Source organism: Podarcis vaucheri, assembly GCF_965113315.1.
Source record: "Podarcis vaucheri genome assembly, chromosome: 16".
NCBI classification, from domain to species: Eukaryota; Metazoa; Chordata; class Lepidosauria; order Squamata; family Lacertidae; genus Podarcis; species Podarcis vaucheri.
This window is the reverse complement of record NC_138754.1, coordinates 13750627-13773798: the sequence shown is the minus strand read 5'-3', so window position 1 is coordinate 13773798 and position 23172 is coordinate 13750627. Positions and strand designations below refer to the sequence as shown.

Genomic DNA, 23172 nt, shown 5'->3' with positions numbered 1-23172 from the left:
AGCTCTGTAACCTTAACTGTATTTTATTGCTATTGTTTTCCTCTGCTTTTTAAATTTTTTTTTGTATGTAGTCTTTTTCTTTCCCCCTTTCCTTTCCTTTTCCTATTTACCGGTAACTCACTGTAATACTTTCAATAAAATATGAAAATAATAATAATAATAGTAACAACAACAACAACAACAACAGAGAGGAGGGCCCTCGTGATGCTCCGCAGGCCACACTCCCTCCCCAGCCGCACCCCTCTCTCCAGGCACAACCCTAGCTGGAACGCTTCCTTGCACTCTTGTTTGTCTAGAAGGAAGACAGAGGGGTGTGTTTGTGTAGAAACTAGCCTAGTGTACAAAGGTGACACTTACACTAACTGCTCCGCTTAGTTTCCCCTCTGGCCCCGCCCACCACTGGTATGTGACCCCTTGAAGGATGCCTAGAGGGGAATGTAGCCCTCCCTGCCCCTGCACGAACAGGAGCTGCGAAAGTCAATTAAGTATATATATATTTATATATCTCTGGTACAAGGAGGGCTGATAACCTTTCTGGTTGGCCTGCAAAAGGGACCCTTTTCACAGAAGGGCATTTGCCCCTCTTATCCTCTTCAACCCTCTCTAGCAGTGCTGTTTTTCCAGAAAAAGAGGTGCCGAAACTCACCATGAACACCGCCCTCCTTCTCTTAGAGTAGCAATGGCGTATGAGAACTGAGTTCCGGCGAGTTCCATCTGAAAAAAGGCCTTGCTCTCTAGGTCCACCAAGGCTGGTAGCCCAGATCTCAGGTGAGGAAAAAGGCCTTTTCCAGCTCTGCTACTTGACATCTTTGCAAGCTGAGGGTGTGGAACCCCAAACACCTTCAGATGTTGTCAGCTGGCACCTTTTCCCACCAAATGTTAAAAATGTGGCGCTTAACTGTAACAACTTCCTGCTGAGTAACCACACCTTTTTCCCCCTAAAAGAAAAAGCACTGAATTCTCTGGTATAGAAGGCAGAAGAGGACTCCAGTTCCCACCTGCCCCACCAACTTGGCCAGTGGTCCAGCAATGTATAAAGGGCTCCAGGCTTCCTACAGTTGCAGCAGGAGAAGCCAGGGCTGGGGGACCTTTGGGCTCTCCAGATATTGCTGGACTCCAGCTCCCATCAGTCCCAGCCAGCAAGGTGAGGATTGATGGTGAAAAATGATGGAAGCTGGAGTCCGAAAACGACCTTGACAGATTAGAGAACTGGGCAAAAACAAACAAGATGAATTTTAACAGGGAGAAATGTAAAGTATTGCACTTGGGCAAAAAAAATGAGAGGCACAAATACAAGATGGGTGACACCTGGCTTGAGAGCAGTACATGTGAAAAGGATCTAGGAGTCTTGGTTGACCACAAACTTGACATGAGCCAACAGTGTGACGCCGCAGCTAAAAAAGCCAATGCAATTCTGGGCTGCATCAATAGGAGTATAGCATCTAGATCAAGGGAAGTAATAGTGCCACTGTATTCTGCTCTGGTCAGACCACACCTGGAGTACTGTGTCCAGTTCTGGGCACCACAATTCAAGAAGGACACTGACAAACTGGAACGTGTCCAGAGGAGGGCAACCAAAATGGTCAAAGGCCTGGAAACAATGCCTTATGAGGAACGGCTAAGGGAGCTGGGCATGTTTAGCCTGCAGAAGAGGAGGTTAAGGGGTGATATGATAGCCATGTTCAAATATATAAAAGGATGTCACATAGAGGAGGGAGAAAGGTTGTTTTCTGCTGCTCCGGAGAAGCGGACACAGAGCAATGGATCCAAACTACAAGAAAGAAGATTCCACCTAAACATTAGGAAGAACTTCCTGACAGTAAGAGCTGTTCGACAGTGGAATTTGCTGCCAAGGAGTGTGGTGGAGTCTCCTCCTTTGGAGGTCTTTAAGCAGAGGCTTGACAACCATATGTCAGGAGTGCTCTGATGGTGTTTCCTGCTTGGCAGGGGGTTGGACTCGATGGCCCTTGTGGTCTCTTCCAACTCTATGATTCTATGATTCTATGATTCTATGAACTTCTGAAGGACACCAGGTTCCCCATCCCAGCTTGTTGTTATTTATTTATCTATTATTACCTTTACACCCCAACTTTTCTCCAAGTGGTGTACACATTCCTCCCCCCTCCATCAACAACCCTGTGAAGTAGCTTAGACTGAAAGGCAGTGACTGGCCCCCAAAATCACACAGAGAGCTTCACCAGCAAGTGGGGTTTCGAACCCTGGTCCCCCAGGTCTTAGCTCAGCACTCTAAACCACCTGCCCACTCCATTGCCCACAGCTCACGTACAAAAGACTGCTAGCTTCTGGGAGGTGGACTTGTCGGAGTTCTGCAGGGACTCATGGTCAACTGTGCAGGTGACCTCCACGCCATTGTCCTCTTTCCCGACGGTGAATTCTACGCGGCTGGTGACCGTGAACGTCTTCCCGTTAGCATCTTCTTCCACTTCCGAAGGTTCAGCTGTTTGGGGGAAGATGGCGTAAGAACAGCTGAGTGGCCACAGGGAACTGTGCCAAAGAGAACAGTTTGGATTCTCGACCAAATGAAAGAATCATTCCTTGGTTCATTCAGGCTAGGTCGCCTGGAAGCAGTTTTCGACTCACCATGGGTGATTAACCACCTGCCTTTTAAGTGATTGATTCAGGGGGCAGGGGACCCCAAATTGTCAGAGGGGCAGAGGTGTCCCGTGGCCTCATACCTGAGAGCAGCTTATCGCCCTTATGCCACCGGAGCTCAGCAGCCGGCTTGCTGCCAGAAGAGAAGCACGTCAGCTGGGCCACGTCTCCTTCTTTAAGAGGATCGGAGTAGCCAGAGATCTGGGGTTTTTGCGGGATTCCTGCAAAAAGGGAAAGAAACCTGGGACACTGAGGACTAGCGACTTGGTTGGAGAATCCTCAGCTACATAGCAACCCTCCAAGATGCTGGAGATGGAGGGCAGTAACACACAGGCTTAGTGTCTAGCTAAATAAAAACCATAAGCAACCACCAGCCGAAATTCTCTGCAGGAGTGGAGTGGGACCACTCTATCCTTTCGCATTTCTATGGTGCAACCCCTCTGTAGTTCCCAGAGTCAGACTGTGCTTTTGGCTTCTACCTCCCAGCAGCCCTCCCAGTCAAGGACCCTTGAGGTTGCACATCAGGTCTAGCCACCACCACCATCCCGCTCTCTTTTCACTGTCCCTTAGTAACTCCATGATTATTATTATTATTTTGAAGGGTGTCCCTAGACTTAGCACCCACTCCAGGGGGCCTCCAAACCTGGAAGATACAAGACATGCAAACTCAGAATTCCTTTAGGCTGCCACTGAAATTCCTGGCTGCTCTGGGAGAAGTGGAAGCAGGAGTGCGGCTAGGGCAGGAGGCCCTCTGCTAGGCTTGGGGATACTGGCTCCTGCCTGCCTTCACTACCCTCTGGCACTGACTGGCCTTGCCACCCCCTCCCTGCTCCCCTGGCCTCACCCAGCACAGTGACGATGGCCTTGGCGGTCCTCACAGGCATGGTGAAAATGGAACAGGTGTACTCGCCCTCGTCTGCCAGGGTCGCATTGTCGATACTGATGGTCAGCTCGTTGGGCGTAGACCTCTCCAGCTGGATGCGGAGATCTCTCAGCGCTAGGGGAGCAGAGAAAAAGGAGCGTTGCAAAATGGGTGAGTGAGGTTGCTTTAAGAAAAACTAAAATAGCACATGGTAATGGTTTCTAATACTGAAATTGAGAATGCCCTGTTGGAGAAACTCACCTTTCTTTTTTCTGCTTTTTGTGGGATGTGAAACACAAGAGCAGTCAAGTACAACATTCCTAGAGTGAACATGTTTACACATGGAGAGGAATGTTTGTTCATCCAGCAGGTAAACTTCCTGTTTCCTTCTGGGCTAGGACAGACTTCCTCTGCATGTGACTAGAGGTGGGTGTAGCCTCACCTGTGCAGGTAATGACAAAAGCACAGGGCAGGGCAGCCACCTTTCTCTCTCTTTTTTTGACTACATGGATCGAAGAAGCAATATCTGCTTAGCCAAAGATGCTCTCTTGGCTTCCAGCCAAGAGAGGACAGGGACTGTCTCCTTATGAGATAGTTTCCAGGTGTATGTTACTTTTCTAAGCTAAGTCTGCCTTCTGGGATCCAATTGTGAACAGAATGTGAGTAAATTCTTTTTATACTTTTATAGAAGACTGTGTTGTGTCTTATCTTTTATAAGGGAATAAGGGAAAAATACCAGGACAGTTATTATAAAGGCTTTAGCGAGCCTGAGCAAATGCATCCGCTGTGAGTTTAAAAGGGGAATGTTACTCTGCTAAATTGTGAAACTTGTTAACACAAGTTGGAAAGACTATAATCAAATAATATATTCTCTCCCGCATCCCTGAACATTCCCACACTTTTAAAGCCTGATATATTATTATTATTAGCTATTTAATGCCCCAAATAGGCTTCTATGAAATCCAGAAAAAAAAGCTATAAAGGTGGTTTCTCAGTAACTTCCTCTCTTGGAAATGTTGTAGTCATAATTGCCTATGGTAGTCTCTAAGTTACTCACCACAGAATTTCATAGCTACCACGATAACTGAGAATGGTTATCATCAGAGGCAATGGGCTACATTAATTTCAGTAGGTCTACTCTAACTTAGTTGGAGGAGGGAAGAAAATGCCTCTTTGGAATATGCAGAAAATATATATATTTTTTTTTTAAAAAAAGGAACCACAGAAAGACTTAGTTGGAGGAGGAAGAAAGTGCCTCTTTGGAATATGCAGAAAATATATTTTCTTTTTTTAAAAAAAAAAAAGAACCACAGAAAGAGGGGGAAGGAAGTCAAGTTTTGAAATGTTAAAATGACTGCAAAATTATTGAAATGCATAAAACTGAAAATCATAAATATTTTTGCTACAGCTTTTTGGAGACAGTGCATTCTGATGGTGTGTGCAGTGATAAAGTGAAATGGTAAGAGATGAAAGAGCTCTAGCCATTACACAATACTGCTGTTCAATGACAACAACAACAACAGCAATAATAATGTGATAGGGAACCTGTGGCCATCAAATATGGTTGGACTCCACCTTCCATCAACCAGTGATCACAGGGATGATGGGAGTTGTAGTCCAACGGCATGTGAAGGTTCACTGGTTCCCAATCAGGGAGGTACAGAATCCTTACTCTTTGCCCTTTTATAAAAACAAGTCAAAAGGTTTCTTTTTTCCAGACAGCCTGTTGATCTGCAGATTTTACTCCCTTCTGTTTTTATGGTCCTGACTAGCGGTTTTAAAATTTCATTTTAACATTGTGAGTTATCAACAGTGTTTTAAAATTACAACTAAAATACTATTAACAGTGTGTTCATGCATGTGTGCTTGCCTGCCCTGCAATTTACAGAATTAAAATCAATATACTTCCCCCTCAGATATGTAGGACTGGGCTTTTAATCAATAAATCATATTTCAGATGACAGCATCTCTAAAATTCACCAGATTAGCTCCATTGTCCTCAGCTCTGGGGCATCCACAGCAAATCCGACTACTTGATCTGTTGCAAATTTATCTTACTTAGACATTAAATATATAATTTTAGCTTGCTTATCACGAGAATCAGATATATGAACCTATTGAGTTTCCTCCTGGCACACACATTGTCATCTTTTAGGTGTTAAGCAAATGCATTTTCATTTTCTCGGTCTTTAAAAAAATGCTTTTTTAAAAAAAAACTTTTATTGCAAATGCTGTAGTCTCATGGGGAACAAGTTGGGCCTTTTGTGTTTATTTAACATTCTGAATACTGTATTTTTGCTTTATCTGAATTGGTTAGCACAAAATGACTGCTGAAGTTGCAGGGTATAAATTATGGAAAACAATAAGCAGCAAACAAGCAAACAAATTGCGTTGCGCTTGTGACACATTGACAGCTCGGAAAGGAGGAAAAAAAAGGCTGATATGTTAAATCTCCTCTTGCTCTTCTTGACTGCTTGTGCTGCTCTTTCGGCTGAGAAATATCCAAATTTTTAACAGATAAATTTATATTCAGTAGTGGCAGGGAGAACCAACTCCCTTCCAGCTGAAAAAAAACCACACCTGTCTGTGTTGGTCATTTGGAGACAATTCTGAATCGCCGCAGGTGAGCAGGAGACTGAAAATACACATGCCTGTTTTATGGATTCTCCCCAGACTTTGAGGGCTTTAGAGGAACACTGTTCTCTGTGTGGCATCATTTACCTGGGTTCACTGAGGTTCCAAGGACATAAGCTAAAATCTTCTCTGCTTATCAAGGACAGTCCTTATTTTCTGCCTCCTGTTTCTGGTAATTCACCAGCTCTGTTTTCGCCTTCAGGGGATGCCTTGCTAAGAGGTTATGAATACAATTTCTGCCTTGCCTGACTACCGAGGCCTCATGCTTGCAAATCTCAGCCTTAAGTGGAAATGACATTTCCAAGCTTGCCTGCTGCTGTGGGAGGGGGAAAGGTTTGCAAAGAAGGCATTAGGACCTTGCCAGGTTCCTTATGGTGGCAGCAGAGTCCAAACTCAGAACTGGGCTGATGATGCGGAGAGTAAGGTAAAGGTAAAGGGACCCCTGACCATCAGTTCCAGTCGTGGCCGACTCTGGGGTTGCGGCGCTCATCTCGCTTTATTGGCCGAGGGAGCTGGTGTACAGCTTCTGGTTCAAGTGGCCAGCATGACTAAGCCGCTTCTGGCGAACCAGAGCAGCGCACGGAAACGCTGTTTACCTTCCCGCCAGAGTGGTACCTATTTATCTACTTGCACTTTGATGTGCTTTTGAACTGCTAGGTTGGCAGGAGCAGGGACCGAGCAACGGGAGCTCACCCTGTGGCAGGGATTCGAACCGCTGACCTTCTGATCGGCAAGTGCTAGGCTCTGTGGTTTAAGCCACAATGCCACGCGCGTCCCTTCTGATGCGGAGAGTATATGCCCATATATATATATATGTTATATATATATATATATATATATATATATATATATATATATATACGAAAGCAAATATATATATATATTTATATATATATATATAACATTTGATTTGCATAGTCTAATTTCAAACTGAGCCAGTGGGGCATTTGCTCATTGCTAATTGTGGTTTCTCAGATTTATTTATTTGAAAGATTTATTACTTGCCCTCCGCCACAAGCTCCCAGGGTAGGTTCCAGCACGTAGGAAATACAATTTCAAGGCAGATAAAATAAGTGTAATTGTAAAACCCATAAAACTGCTCCAAAATGGAACACAGTGACGTGAATTCAGCAAAGCAGGTGGGTCACAAAACCCAAAATGTGCATGTTAAAAACTGTACATCTCTGTAAGGAAGTGCAAGAAAAGCCTTGTTCTAGGACCAGGCTAATGGTCCTACTAGGGCATCATCGTGTTCTCCTAGTAGTCAACCAGATGCTCATGGCGAAAGCATAAGAACCCGAACACAATAACACTCCACCCAGCCATTGGTATTCAAAATGGCCACCCATGTTGGTGGGCATCACTGCTTATTGTGGGAGTGAATTTCCAGATCCCCGTTTTCTGCGCTTCTGAGGGTGATGGAAGAGCCAAGAGAGCCCTTCACAGAACCTAATGCCCAAGAAGATCAGCAGGGATGGAGAATATTTGGGACCTAAATTGTTATCCATTAGGTAGCCTGTTTTAATACTGTACAGCACTTTGGAGAGGGTAGGATAGGGACTTTTAGTGGGAAGGGGACTGAGAAAGAGCACAAATCAAGAACAATGAATAAATTCAGCACCCATCGCCAAAGACAGCTCCGGGCACCTTCTGCCCAGCTCAAGACCCTGATGGAATGCAGATTCTCTACCTCGTTTCTCCCCAAAGTAGAGCGTCTGTTGAGCAGGATTGGACCACTGTAGGGAGGAGTCATCAGGGTCTTCCACTTCACACCGAAGGAGCACCTTGGAGCCTGCGACCACGATTTCATCCGATGTCGTCGGCTGGCTCCCTGCAGGAAATCAAGAGGGATGTTGAACATAAGAAGAGAGAGAGAGAAGGGTGGGGTGGGGTGGGGAGAGACGCTGAACAACCTACCAACATAATATATGCAAGAGCCTAGTTCTCAGTGAGGTGTGTCTGGGGCTCTAACACTTTGGGCTACAGCAGAAAGTTCACATCACAGAATGTCCCCCCCATACAAATTAAGTCCCCTGCACAAGTGAAAACTGTCATGTTAGTGAAAGGCTAAGCTTAAAAAATCCATCTCCCTTCACATGCCAGTTCCATCCATACCCCACAAATATGGAGGTGCCCAAATTATTAATGGGAAGCCGTATGGACACCCTGCAAGCAAAACGGGGAGAAATGTGGGAGGAATGTTCATTGCCCTTATAACTGCCTTGCGAAGAAATCAGAACCAATGCTCACTACAACAGCAACCATCCTCCCAGCCCCTCACCACACCTGCAAGCTTTGTGTTGGCAAGTCAGGATGAATGCTCAGTAAACAGGTCATTTGGAAGATCCCAAAGGTGCCAAACAGTCAAGAAACACGAAGCAGAGGGAGAACAACAGCCTGTTTTAGAGGCTTTAGGCCTCTGGGCTAGTTGCCAGAACAGTGTGCAACAAAGCCAGATTATTCCTCCTCCGCCTTTTCTCCTCCTCCTCCTCACACAATCATAGGATTGTAGAGTTGGATGGGACCCCAAGGGTCATCTAGTCGAACCCCCTGAAGTGCAGGGAGCCACAGCTCAAAAATCCCAGACAGTTGGCAAAAATTGTGCTTGAGCTTGCTTTCCCACCATTCCTTCTTCCTTGTGCGCTGTGTCTCTTTTAGATTTGCGAGCCTGATGGCTGGGAACTCCTTTAGTGCCAATTTTTGTAAGCTGCTCTGGGCCAATGGTGTGTAAGTGCTGCAAATACGTAAGTAAGTAAGTAAGTAAGTAAGTAAGTAAGTAAGTAAATAAGTAAATAAGTAAATAAATAGTGGCCCCTTTCCAATGGAAAGAAACCCCACTTAGTTCCCAAGATTTCACCAGGTACCAGCCACCCACTCAAAAGCCTTGCCTGACCATCTTAAGGACTAGGAACCTGAAGTGATGTCTGCCTCCAGGTCCAGGTTCTGGCAGTTGCCCCATGGCACAACCTGCACATTCCCCAGTGAAGAACAGCTAAGCAGCATACTGGTGGGAATGCTCAGTCAGTGGAGCATGAGACTTTTAATCTCAGGCTCGTGGGTTTCAGCCCCACACAGGGCAAAAGATTCCTGCATTGCAGGGGGTTGAACTAGATGACTCATGTGTTCTCTTCTAATTCTACAGTTCTATGATTCTTTGTGGACCCATCACTGTTGGGTCCTCCCTGGGGGGAAAAAAGGGACATTGAGCAATTTACTGGAAGTTTCCTTGCTAAGCCCTCAGCAGCACCAGTAGAATAAACATATTTTAAGAATGTGCTTTCATTGCCAGCTCCCCTTCTCAAGTCGTTGACTCCGTTGCCTCTGGGGTCTGTGGGCGTCTCCGCTAAGCACATTCCATCCCGCCTCGTTGGCCGGGGTTACGGCCCCAAGTTCCTCCCTTCCTCTGCTCTGCCCAAAGAACCCATGCAAGAAACGGCTGGAGAATAAAATCTCCCCTAGCGCACAGCCTCAGCTGCCTGGCAAAACAGCAGCCCCTTGTTCCTGTTTCCACTTCCCCCACACAGCCAAAGTATGCACAGAAGTGGCATTTCAGCGCATGGCTGTGGCACAATCGACCGCAGCATCAAAATCACTTCAGTCAGGGCTGGATTAAGACCTTTCGGGGCCCATAGCACTTAAAAGATTTTGGCGCCCCCATATATATATCTAATTCAAAACATAAACAACAATAAACTGTAAAGTAAAATTCTATTTTTCAAAATGAAACAGAACTTACAGTCAGGTGGGAAACAATGTTTGTTTTGGTATACTTCCACTTTATTTATATTTCATTCCCCTCCCCCCAATTGCATAGTCTTTGATCAGATCCTCAAAACTAATCTTATGCAATGCATCTGCTTCTATACTTAGTTGTGATAAGGCATCCAAGCCCACCTTGTTGCCTAGTTGCTCCGCTGGGATTTTAAAAATATACTTCAATTGAGAAAATGAACGCTCAGCTGAGCCACTGGTGACCATTAATGCTAAAAATCTGGCAATGGAAAATTTCTGTGGTGCCCCTGCTTATTTTGCTTAATAGTTAATCCAGCCCTGGGAACAATTCAGGAATGTACCTGAGCAGGTATCCTGATTTGTAAGGATGCATCAAGAGCCCTGCTAACTATGCCAAAAATCCCATGGAGCCCACAGAAAGCTGCCTTATCCCAAGCCAGGCTATTGGTTTGTCCAGCTCAGTGTTGTTGACACTGGCTGGCAGCAGCTCTCCGGGGTTTCAGGCAGGAAACATTCCCGGCCTTACTTGGAGATTTCGGTGATGGAAACCGGCCCCCTTCTGCATGCAAAGCAGATGGCCTACTGAGTTACAGGCCTTTCCCAACACGGGAAGGTGCCTTATATTCAGTCAGGCCATTGATCCATTTAGCTTAGGTCTGGCAGCACCTCTCCAGGATTTTAGACGGGGGTCTTTCCCCAGCCCTGTCAAGTGATGCCAGGGATTGTGTCCGGGACCTTCTGCATGCAAAACAGGTTCTTCTCACCACTAAAGCATTTCCCCATCAAACTGCTTCCCTCAGAAGTTGGCATGGCACACTCCAACAGCCAGCCAGATGCCTCTTTGGAGGCTGGCAAGCAGGACATGAATTCTGCAGCGCTCTCCACACAGTCATCTCCTTCTGCACACGTTCCAGCTTGTCAATAGCCTCTTTAAACTGTGGTGCCCAGACCTGGATACAGCATGTCTGGGGTTTCTGAAAACCTGGCGCCTGGCCTGCCAGCGTGGACTTCACTGGCTCATGGTCAAGCAACCAGCCAGCATGGCAATGGCCCCAGCAGCAGAACCTCATCAGAGACAAGGTGGCGTTCCTGTCAATTCCATATAACACTAGCCGTAAAGGGTCTACACTGACTCCTGGTATGTTTCCAAGCACAATTCAAAGTGTTGGTGCTGACCTTTAAAGCCCTAAACGGCTTCGGCCCTGTATACATAAAGAAGCATCTCCACCCCTTTCATTCAGCTCAAACACTAAGGTCCAGCTCTGAGGGCCTTCTGGTGGCTCCCTCACTGCGAGAAGTGAAGTTACAGGGAACCAGGCAGAGGGCCTTCTTGGTAGTGGCGCCCGCCCTGTGGAATGCCCTCCCATCAGATGTCAAGGAAATAAACAACTATCTGACTTTTAGAAGACATCTGATGACAGATCTGTATCGGGACAATTTTTAATGTTCGACGTTTGATGTTTTTATGTGTTGGAAGACACCCAGAGTGGCTGGTGCACCCAGTCAGATGGGCAGGGTATAAATAATAAAATAATTGTTGTTGTTTTCTGCTCAAATCAGGGGCGTTGAGGAGTATGTGGAAGGAGGCTGTAAGTGTAAGGGTGTAGCGGTGTGTGTGTGTGTGTGTGTGTGTGTGTAGAAACCTCTGGCTTTTGCATGGCTGCAATGTCACTTTCTGTACGAAGGTAAGAATCAGATCGATGCCTGTGCCCATCTATGCCTCTGGCCCCGCCCACCATGGGCAGGTGGCCCCTGGAAGGCTGTCCACTAGGGAAGGTGGCCCTCAGCCCAACAAAAGTTCTCTACCCTGCTGCAACATGGGAGCATACTCTTGGTAAATTATGGGCGACGGGCAGGAGGAACTGCAGCGAGACAGAGCACCTAAATCCTTGAAAACAGCCTGTACTAGAAACCATAAACTCGTTTCCCAGTAGGGAAAGGAGAGACAATCAATTCTGTTCACATTTAAAGTCAAAGCTACCTAATCCCCACTTCCCAAAACAGTACACAAACTGAAACGCATCCCCTCTTTGAAATTCACACTTCTCCGAATTTTGCAAATCACTTCTCCACCTCAGCACTGTGTACCTGGGCCCATCACAATGCACACAGGATAGTGATTTATGTTTACTCTTCCTCCAAGGAGCTCTGTGTGGTTTTTGCACAGTTCTCCTCCCCATTTTATCCTCACAACAACCATGGGAGGTAGAAGAGGCTGAGAGCAAGTGACTAGCCGAAGACCATGGGCTAGGGTTGCCAATTCAAAGACGACAGTATTTGAAATACGGCAACCCTATTCATGGCCGAGTGGGGATTCGAACTCTGGTCACCCAGGTCCTAGATCAACAAACTAACCACTATGCCATGCTCTCTCTCTAGTAAGAAGAACGTACCCTAATGCTTTGTACCAGCGGAACTTCCTTTGCAAAAATGTGTAGATAGGCAAAGTTGGGTACAGTGATGGAGAAATTTGCATGAAAACGCTGATGGATTTCCACGATGACTTTTTTTTAAAAAATCACAAACTGATGCAGAGAACTAAACTTAGGACTGTAGAAATGAGGAACAGAGAGAAACTGAAATGGACAGATTTCCCTTCCTCCCTGCTGAGTGAATCTTTGCTGCCCAATGTTTAATCCTCCTTGCCCAAACGCAACCAGGCTCCAGTCTATTTTCTGCTGTCAAATCTCATCCCCTTTTCTCTGCTCTTTGGTTGCCATGGAAAAGAATTGATCTTTATATCATCTTCCGAAGAAAAACAGTGCCTCTCCACCCCCTTTGGAAGACGCCACCAATGCCCCATGGCTGTCAATCTTCTTGACTTGCGTCTGAAAGGAACAAGGGGGACCCGGGGAGCGTGTTCCGTATGAAACTGGGTCAAGGGGGAGCAAATGAACCAAACCCCAGGTGCATTGTGGGGGGAAACCTGTGCCATTTGTTTTCAGAGAGAGAGAGAGAGCAGAGGAGCAGAGCTCATTCAGGTGCTCTGCCCCAGGACCTGTTTTTATTATTTACGACCAAAAAAAGTGTCTGTGCTTTGGATGGAGAATATCTATATATTGCGGGGAGCCCATTATACCTCCTCCAGTGAGCAGTCTGCCTGAGGGGACCTGGGCTGCTCAGCAATGGGGGCAGTGAGCAGATGGTCTGTTCCAGCATGTTGAATAATGCTGGGCTTTATTTCCCCCAATAGGACAGAATGGATGGCCCCCTTGGTGGTTTTGGCTGTTCGCTGCTGCATCTTAGACGGCAAAGGGAAAAGCTCAGTGACAGAGCATTTGCTTTCCATGCAAGAAGGCCCAGATTCCATCTCCAGGGAGCACATAAACTATGGAACTCTCTCTCACAGAAGGAAGTGATGGCCACCAAGCAACCGAGATGGCTTTAAAAGAGGATTAGACAAATTCACAGAGGAGAGGGCTACCAAAGGATACCAAGCCATGATGACTCTGCTCTGCTCCACAGTTGCTTCTGAATACCAGAAAACACAAGAGGGGAGAGGGCTCTTGTGGTCAGATCCTGCTTGTGAGTTCCCCACAAGCATCTGGTTGGCCACTGTGAGAACAGGAGGCTGGACCAGATGGGCCATTGGCCTGATCCAGTAGGCTCTTCTCATGTTCTTAGCTGCTGCCAGTCATTGGGTAGACAACTGAGCTAGACTGACCAAGGATCTGACTCCATATACAGTGGTGCCTCGCAAGACGAAATTAATTCGTTCCGCAAGTTTTTTCTTCTTGCGAGTTTTTCGTCTTGCGAAGCACGGTTTCCCATAGGAATGCATTGAAAATCAATTAATGCGTTCCTAGGGAAACCGCTTGCCAGGCTGGCGGTGCGGAGAAGGGCTTTTCTCCCCACCGCAAGCCTTCAGGACAGGTACGGGAACAGAGGGGAAGGGGCGCAGCGCTTCTCCTCTGTTCCCGGGGCTTGCGGTGGGAGGAGGGTTTTTCCTCCCCACCGCCAACATTCAGAACAGCATTCTGAATGTTGGCGGTGGGAAGGAAAACCCTCCTCCCACCGCAAGTCTTCAGGACAGCCATCTGAAGGCTGGCGCGGGGAGAAGGGCTTTCCGCCCCACCGCCAGCCTTCGGAGCAGCCTTCCAAAGGCTGGCGGTGGGGCAGAGAGCCCTCCTCCCGCCGCTAGGCTTCGGAGCATCCTTCCGAAGGCTGGCGGCGGGAGGAGGTCTTTCCGCCCCACCGCCAGCCTTCGGAAGCCTGCTTCAAAGCCTGGCGGTGGGGCGGAAAGACCTCCTCCCGCCACCAGCCTTCGGAAGGATGCTCCGAAGGCTGGCGGCGAGGTCTTTCCGCCACACCGCCAGGCTTTGGAGCAGGCTTCCGAAGGCTGGCGGCGGGAGGAGGTCTCTCCGCCCCACCGCCAGCCTTCGGAGGAGGTCCGAGGACAGTGGGGAAGACGTGCTGCGCTTCCCCGCTGTCCCGGAGATTTCCCTATGGGCTTTCGTCTTGCGAAGCAAGCCCATAGGGAAATTCGTTTTGCGAAGCACCTCCAAAACGGAAAACCCTTTCGTCTAGCGGGTTTTCCGTCTTGCGAGGCGTTCGTCTTGCGGGGTACCACTGTACAGTCATACCTCTTGTTACGTTTGCTTCATGATACGTTTTCTCAGACTGCGTCCCGTGGCAACCCGGAAGTACTGGAAAGGGTTACTTCCGGGTTTCGCCACTCGCGCATGCGCAGGTGCGCAAAATGACATCACGCGCATGTGCAGAAGCAGCGAATTGCTACCCGTGCGTGCACAGACATGGGCTGCATTCCTTTCAGGTTGCAAACGGGGCTCTGGAACGCATCCCATTCGCGACCAGAGGTACCACTGTAAAGCAGATTCTCAGGTTACCCATTGACTCTGGTTCCATGGAATTCATTGGGAGTCACTTCAGTTGGATATCTCAGTGGGTTGGAGCGTAGTGCTGATAATGCCAAGTTGCATGTTCATTGCCCGGATGAGACAGGTGCATATCCCTGCATTGTTGAGCATTGGGCAAGATTTATCCTCATGCTCCTTCTGATTCTATGATTCTAATACAGTCATACCTTGGTTCTCGAACGGAATCTGTCCCGGAAGTCAGTTCGACTCCCGAAAATGTTCAAAAACCAAGGCATGGCTTCTGATTGGCTGCAGGAGCTTTCTGCACTCAATCGGAAGCTGTGGAAGCCGTGTCGGACATTCAGTTTCCCAAAAAACGTTCGCAGACTGGAACACTCACTTCCGGGTTTGCGGCATTCGGGAGCCAAAACATTCGAGTCACAAGGCGTTCCAGAACCAAGGAACAACTTTATTTGTTTTTTATGATTTCCCCCTTATCTTTTTAGCTGTTGTTATTTTTATCTGTAAGCTGCCTTGAGTCCCTGTAGGGAGAAAAGGCAGGTTAACAACAACAACAACAACAACATAAATTATTTCTAGCAATAAGGAACATGTGGATCTATACAGGGAAGGAGTGCTCAATGTTACTCCCCCAAAGCAGAATAGCTTGGAGGGGGAGGCAAAATATATATTATATTGGTACAGATATATATTAATTTCACCCAGCTTCAGTCCTTGGGACTGGAGAGGATAAGGCTGCTATCAATGGGTATCAGCCAATATGGCTGTGTTCTACCCTGACTGTTGGAGGCAGTATGTGCCTCTGAAGACCAGTTGCTGGGAATCACTGTTGACATTTCCATTTCACCTTAAGGAACAGGCGTGTGGAATTGTTGCATGTCACATGTCTGTTTACATTCCAGCACAGTATGCTGGGAACTTCCGTTGTGTGTATAGCTTTTGCTTTTAGCTGTTCTCTCTGAGACGACATGAGAGAGAGACGACATGTTTCTTTGTCCTGATTTATGATTAATAAATCTGTAGTTATAGTATGCTTCCACAAGCCTCACGCCTATTCTGTGTGCGCAGTTCGATCTGCTGATAGTGTGCCCTGGCTTTGAAGCCTGGGTCACTGATTTACATCGGAGCAGAAGTGATGGTCTTCGCAGCGGGATGGCTGGAAGGAGACGTCCCAGCAAGGGCTAGCCTGTTGACCTCCTGGCCCTCTGCATGCCGACAATCACAAGTGGAGAGTGTTGCTCATGTGCTCACGATCTGCTTGGGGGCTTCCCATATAGGCCCCTGTGAGAACAGGAAACTGGATGAGATGGGGCCCCTTTGCCCCGATCCAGCAGGGCTTGACTTACATTCTTAAGCTCAAGATGTGAAATAAATAGATGGTGGACTATGGAATGGCTGGGTAGAGTGGGAGAGAGAGAGAAGGAGCTTATTTAAAGAAGCCATTTAAAAACAACAATAACCAACAACTTTAAATGGTTTCTTTAAGTAAGCTGATTCTTTCTTCCAAAACACACTCCAAGTTTCACCCTCTATTTATTTCACATCCTGAGCTTAAGAACATAAGAACCTAGTGGGTTTTAAATGAGGGTCAGGCATGGAAAGAGCGTTTTCCCCTTGGAATAAACTTGACCAACTGGAGGTTGGATCAAAAATGTGTCTCATGCACAACGGGGAGAGAATTTTTTTAATGATGCCGGGAAGCAGCAGAAGACCAGCACGGATCCGGAAGGGCAGAATGTGAAAGACAAGGAGAGGAGGAGGGGTGGAGGAGTCATAATCGATGTGGAGGAGGGAGGGGCCAAATCAATACAACCGGGGGCTGGTGGGGCGGGCGGGTTGGGAAAATACCTCCAGAGGAAGAAAAGGAGGCAGCAAATGAGAGGAACAATGCTGCAAATAGCAAAGGAGGAGGAACAATAGCAACCGTGATTTAATTTATTTTTTTTCCCAGGCAGCCAAGAAAATCCCAGGGGTTGATGGTCTGAAACCACGACAAAACACTATTTGTATCGCTGTTATTCTTTGCTATAGCGACATAAAGCAACCAAGCGTGGACAGATAAAACAAAACAAAAGGCAGGATGCCCCAAAGGGAGGTGAAACTGTCACAAGGCAAACAAAGACACATGCAGCAGCCGAGGGCGTAGCCGAGTGGCCTGGGCTCAAGGATACGCGTGTGTGTCCTGCTCACAGACTCCTCATCGTGGCATCTGGTCGGCCACTGGGAGAACAGGATCTGCATTATGATGGGGCCCCTCTGTCCTGATCCAGCACTCAGGCCCTATTGACCTTCTTCTTCAGAAAGTCTCCCATGTTAGCTGGTTTCATCTTCTTGCCCTTTCTGCAACCAAAATGGCCCTGTCTGCAGGCTTCTTGTGGCCATCTGGTCGTCTATCCTGGCCACTGTTAAGATACCATGGATACGGGATGTGGTCGAAGCCACTGAGCCTCTTGGGCTTGCCAATTGGAAGGTCGGCAGTTTGAATCCCTGAGACAGACTGAGCTCCCGTTGCTCTGTCCCAGCTCCTGCCAACCTAGCAGTTTGAAAGCACACCAGTGCAAGTAGATAAATAGGTACCGCTGTGGCGGGAAAGTAAATGGCGCTTCCGTGCGCTCTGGTTTCCATCACGGTTTCCTGTTGCGCCAGAAGTGGTTTAGTCATGCTGGCCACATGACCCAGAAAGTGGTCTGAGGACAAACGCCAGTTCCCTCAGCCTGAAAAGCGAGATGAGCGCTGCAACCCCATAGTTACCTTTGACTGGACTTAACCATCCAGGGGTCCTTTATTGACCTTTTTACCATGGATAGCTCAGTCGGTAGAGCATGAGACTCTTAATCTCAGGGTTGTGGGTTTGAGCACAGGATGCAACCCGTGGTCTCTGAGCCTAAACTACCTCACAGGGTGGTTGTGAGGATAAAATGAAGACGTGAGCAGGAGCACCATTTATGCCACCTTGAACTCCTGGGAAAAAGGCAGGATATGAATGTGATAAATAGTAGATGGAAGGATAAGAGCACGAGACTCATAATCTCAGGCTTGTGGGTTTGCTTATATTAATTTATAGGTTTTAGTCAGGAATAGAATATTTTTACTGAACAAATGTTTTCACTGTTAGTGTCATCTGATAATGTTTCTTTCCCTCCCCACCCAATATTATATCTTCAGAAAATAAAATAAAACAAACCCTGCCAGATTACATTTCTCCCAGTCATGAGATTCCAACTGGGGACCTGTGGAAACTGCAGGCCTGGCACTGGAGGCATTGGGGGGGTGGTGGTGGAGAGAGCATACGAAAAAATGCCAAGGGAATGGAGCAATGGATCACAAAGCATTTGGCTTAAGTGGCCGGCAAGGCCCGGAACGGAGTCCTGCCCGAGGCGACGGCTGCCAGGACCTGCTTGCATGTGATAACAGCTGCCCCTGACAAGGAATGCAAGCAGAGCGCTTTGGAGCCAGTCCAACTGCTGCTCCCTGGGGATTGCAAGACAACTGTGGACACCCTGCAGGCGGCGAGATGCTATGGATTCGCTCCGCTCCAAGGGCAGTGGAGCAGACGCCTGCTCATGAGACAAAGGAGCAGGAGGGAAGGAGGGGGAGGCTGGAAAATAGGCCGCGTGTCCTACTTAAGAACATAGGCAGCTGCAGTATACATACCTTCCAACATTTCTCCAATGAAAATTAGGGATGCCCTATTAATTATGATGATGATGATGATGATGATGTTATTTATACCATGCCCATCTGACAGGGTTGCCCCAGACACTCTGGTAGCTTCCAACATATATACATATTGTGTGTGTGTGTGTGTGTGTGTGTGTGTGTGTGTGTGTGTGTAGCATGGGTTGCTAGTGTCTAGAGCCACACGAACGGCAGGGTGGGTGGTTAGGGAAACAGATGGAGTATGCATGCACATTCAACTGCCTAATGGCATCTATGTCACCTGGAAGATCACAACCACAGAGACAACATAAGAAGAGTTGTTCTGTTGTCCGGGGAGGTCACTTCCTGGTTCACATGGAGAAGTTGTTTTCAATGGAGCCCAGTGACAGAAGCATGCAGCTGTATTGAGGTAGCACTGAATGTTGAAATTTTGTGCTCCTAACCATTTTGTTACGCGGGTGGCGCTGTGGTCTAAACCACTGAGCCTAGGGCTTGCTGATTGGAAGGTCGGCGGTTCGAATCACCGCGACGGGGTGAGCTGCCGTTGCTTGGTCCCTGCTCCTGCTAACCTAGCAGTTTGAAAGCACGTCAAAGTGCAAGTAGATAAATAGGTACCGCTCTGGCGGGAAGGTAAACAGCATTTCCGTGCGCTACTCTGGCTTTGCCAGAAGTGGCTTAGTCATGCTGGCCACATGACCTGGAAAAACTGTCTGCAGACAAACGCCGGCTCCCTTGGCCAGTAAAGCAAGATGAGCGCCGCAACCCCAGAGTCATTTGCGACTGGACTTAACTGTCAGGGGTCCTTTACCTTTTTAACCATTTTGTGCCCCGGGCAACCACCCCTCTGGTCCTCCTATGCTACACCACTGTTGTGCACCATGGTGTGTCCTCAGACTCCCAACAATTGACACCCACCAAAAGGAATGGTGTGGAATTCCTCCAATCACAAATTGGCTAAAGGAAGAACACGAGCAGGAGAAGGGAAATATGCCAGTCTAAAATCCTGGAATTTGCTTCCAGTGAGTTTCGTACATTAGGAGGGCCACATAACCTTCTGTGCAACCTTCCGAGGGCCACATGCCAGCGGTGGGCATGGCCAGAGGGGAAGGTGGGAGGAGCAACACAGGTGTTTACTTCTGTACCAGTATGTTAGAGTTTCTTTCTCTAGCCTCCATTCAGGCAGGCAAGAAGCATTACAGTGGTACCTCAGGTTACATACGCTTCAGGTTACAGACAGCGCTAAACCAGAAATAGTGCTTCAGGTTAAGAACTTTGCTTCAGGATGAGAACAGAAATCGTGCTCCAGCGGCACAGTGGCAGCAGGAGGCCCCATTAGCTAAAGTGGTGCTTCAGGTTAAGAACAGTTTCAGGTTAAGTACGGACCTCTGGAATGAATTAAGTACTTAATCTGAGGTACCACTGTATCAGAGTTCAAGGACACAATCCAGCCAGACAATACTCTCAGGGTACAGCCAGCAGACAGTGCTGAGGACCAGCCAGAGAGACCTGGAGGGCTGCATTTGGATCCTGGGCCACAACCCTGATGCTGATAGCACTGAGTTAGAAGGACTAATGGTCTGATAAGGCGGCTTTCTGTATTCCTATTAAAATCAGCCCCTCATTCAAAACAATGAGGACCGAGACCTTCATTTAATTTTAGTAGAAAGGTCAAGCCTTGTAGTACAGCACATGCTTTGCATGTAAAATGTCATGGGTTAAATCCTGGGCATCTCCAGTTTCCTGTCTAAAAACTTGTAGAGCTGCTGCCAGTCTGTGTAGACAATATGAGGCTAGATGGACCAATATCTTCCTTTGCTCCTGCTTTGTATGGGCTGAAACAGGCAGGATAAAGGAGGAATGAGCAGAGGGGGGAGCTGACAGGATGAGCCGAGAGGCTTCCCTGGGTGAGTGACACAGTTCAGGCCGAAGAAGAGCGTTTTGTCGATTTTCTTCATCAATGTTTCCCTCCACGTACAGAAGAATTTCCCTTTCTGGAACAAAGTTTCCCTCCAGACTCATGTTAGAGTTGTTAGGTGACATTTTATGCCATAATGACACAAAATAAGTTGGGAGGGGGAATACGTAATTTTTTATTTTTTTTAAAGAAATCATTGCAACTCACAACACAGGTTAAGAGCATTAGGGACTTGATCTATTTTCGCTTAGAGGTTATTGCTTAGCTATATCAGGTCAAGCTATTTGTCTACTGAGGCCAGTATTGCCAACTCTGACTGGCAGCTGCTGCAACTGGAGATGCTGGGGGTTGAACCTGGAGCCTTCTGCATGAAGAGCAGGTGTTCTACCATTGAGCTATGGTGCTTTCCCCAAATGGTACTTAATTTGCATGGGCTGGAAGTGGGCGGAGAAACTAATGCAAATATTTCCTTTGTACAGTAGATTAGTTTGTGGACACATTCACTGCTCTCTACCCTTCATTCAGGAAAGCCAGAGGCATTATCTGTTTGTGTTTGTGTTTGTTTGTTTGTTTGTTCTCCATCGTTCTGCCCGGACACTGAGGTCCAATGCCGAGGGCTTTCTGCTGGCTCCCTCACTACGAGAAGCCAAGTTACAGGGAACCAGGCAGAGGGCCTTCTTGGTAGTGGCACCCGCCCTGTGGAACGCTCTCCCACCATATGTCAAAGAGAAAAATAACTACCAAACTTTTAGAAGACATCTGAAGGCAGCCCTTTTAATGTCTAATAGGTTATTGTATTTTAGTGTTTTGTTGGAAGCCGCCCAGAGTGGCTGGGAAAACCCAGCCAGATGGGCGGGGTATAAATAATAATAATAATAATAATAATAATAATAATAATAATAATAATAATAATATGTTTTCTATACTGGCCTTCATCAGATAATCACACAGCCGTTTACAACATAAAAACACAAAAATACATACTTTAATCACAAACGAAAACAATAACGCCCCTTACACACCGTTTAAAAGGCCACAGATTATTTAATTAACCAAAGGCCTGGGAGAAGAAAAATGTTTTTGCCTGGAGCCTAAAGATATGTAATGAAGACGCCAGGCAAGACTCCCTGGGGAGAATTAAAGGAACCAAAGAGGGTGAAAAGCAGGGCTGGTGAAGGGTGTGGCCCAAAGAGAGTCTCAAGGGCCAGATAGAGAAGCCTGGAAGGCCACTTCTGGACATCTGTCCTAAGATTCCCCACCTATGCTTTATGGCAGGGATGAGGAATCTGTGACAACTCCCATCATTCCTGGCTATTAGCCACACTGGCAGGGCCTGCTGGGAGTTGGAGTCCAGTAATATATGGAGAACCAAAAGTTCTCCAACTCCCTGGTTTATGGTACTAAGCACACGTTGGGACAAAACTCCAAGAACTTCTCACAAGAAAAATGTGCGGCAATTGGTGGTGCAAACACACACCAGTGCTCTAAATATCTGGGTATGTAAAGGTAAAGGGACCCCTGACTATTAGGTCCAGTCATGGCTGACTCTGGGGTTGCGGCACTCATCTCGCTATATTGGCCAAGGGAGCCGGCGTACAGCTTTCGGGTCATGTAGCCAGCATGACTAAGCTGCTTCTGGTGAACCAGAGCAGTGCACGGAAACGTCGTTTACCTTCCCGCTGGAGCGGTACCTATTTATCTACTTGCACTTTGAGGTGCTTTCGAACTGCTAGGCTGGCAGGAGCAGGGACAGAGCAAAGGGAGCTCACCCCGTCACGGGGATTCGAACCACTGACCTTCTGATCGTCAAATCCTAGGCTCTGTGGTTTAACCCACAGTACCACCCGCATCCCAAATATCGGGGTAGGTTTGTCTAAGTCAGCCTTTCTCAAACTTGGGTCCCCGTATATGGTTAGACTACAACTCCCATCATCCCTAGCTAGCAGGACCAGTGGCCAGGGATCATGGGGGTTGTAGTCCAACAACATCTGGGTAGTCCAAGGTTGAGAAAGGCTTGTCTGAACGAAAATGTTTTTAGCTGGCTATGAAATAAGTACAGTGAAGGCACCTGCCTGATATCCATAGGCAAGGAGTTCCAAAGTGGAACACTAAAAGACTGTTTTCTTACAAATGTGGAATGGGCATTACGTGGCACCTGCAATGGTGCCAATTCCTCAAATTGAAGTGACTGGGTGGGCTAAGGAGATCTCACAGGTGTACTGGTCCCAAGTTGTTAAAAGGCTTTATACATAACACCTTGAACTTGGCTCAGTAGCAAATCGGCCACCAGCGCAGACCTCCAAGCACAGGTGTCAGCAATCGTGCCGCAGCATTCTGCACTACCTGCAGCTTCCAGATCAGGAGCAAGGGTAGCCCCTCTCAGAGTGCACCACTGCAGTAATCCAAATATTATCACTTTCCCTCCTAGTCCTTCAAAGAGGCTTACAAGTGTTCCATAAAAGCCACATCAAAAAATAAAAGGGGAAGGCACATCAATTAACAGCCTTAAAAACATCGTTCCAAAGTCGAAAGCTCCCAAGGCTGCAAAAAAACTTGATTGTGGATTTTATTTTTAAAAAATACATTATAAAGGTCTTCAAATGACTTGATTTCCATAAACTGCCTAGACTGCTGCTCTAGCATAACTCAGACATGCCCATTTGTCCATCTTACCCTGACTGCAGCTTTCAAAACAAGCCCATTCAACAAATCACAAGTCATCACAGTGGTACGGAATTCATCCAAAACTCTTGTGCCTTGTCGGAAATGCTGCACGAAAGCCTTCATTCTGACTGTCAATCAGCGGCAGGATCCCCTCTTCCCCCACATCCATTAACCGTCTCTGTTTTAGCAAATTAATTAATTAACTAATTACTATAAATATTACAGTCTCTCGCTATAGGTGATGGTATCTAAGA

The 23172-nt window shown here is 47.2% G+C and overlaps 1 protein-coding gene across 4 annotated transcripts in view; it reads right to left on the bottom strand.

Moving 5' to 3' along the window:
- The window catches only part of CADM3 (cell adhesion molecule 3), an 85800-nt gene that overhangs the window by 11063 nt on the left and 51565 nt on the right, over positions 1 to 23172 (bottom strand). For all 4 annotated transcript variants that reach the window (XM_082202809.1, XM_082202811.1, XM_082202810.1 and 1 more), the window contains exons 2-5: positions 7800 to 7940; positions 3458 to 3610; positions 2697 to 2834; positions 2288 to 2458 (exon numbers count right to left, since the gene is read on the bottom strand). In XM_082202809.1, the coding sequence (XP_082058935.1) occupies positions 2288 to 2458; positions 2697 to 2834; positions 3458 to 3610; positions 7800 to 7940 (603 nt within the window). The remainder of the gene's footprint in view (positions 1 to 2287; positions 2459 to 2696; positions 2835 to 3457; positions 3611 to 7799; positions 7941 to 23172) is intronic.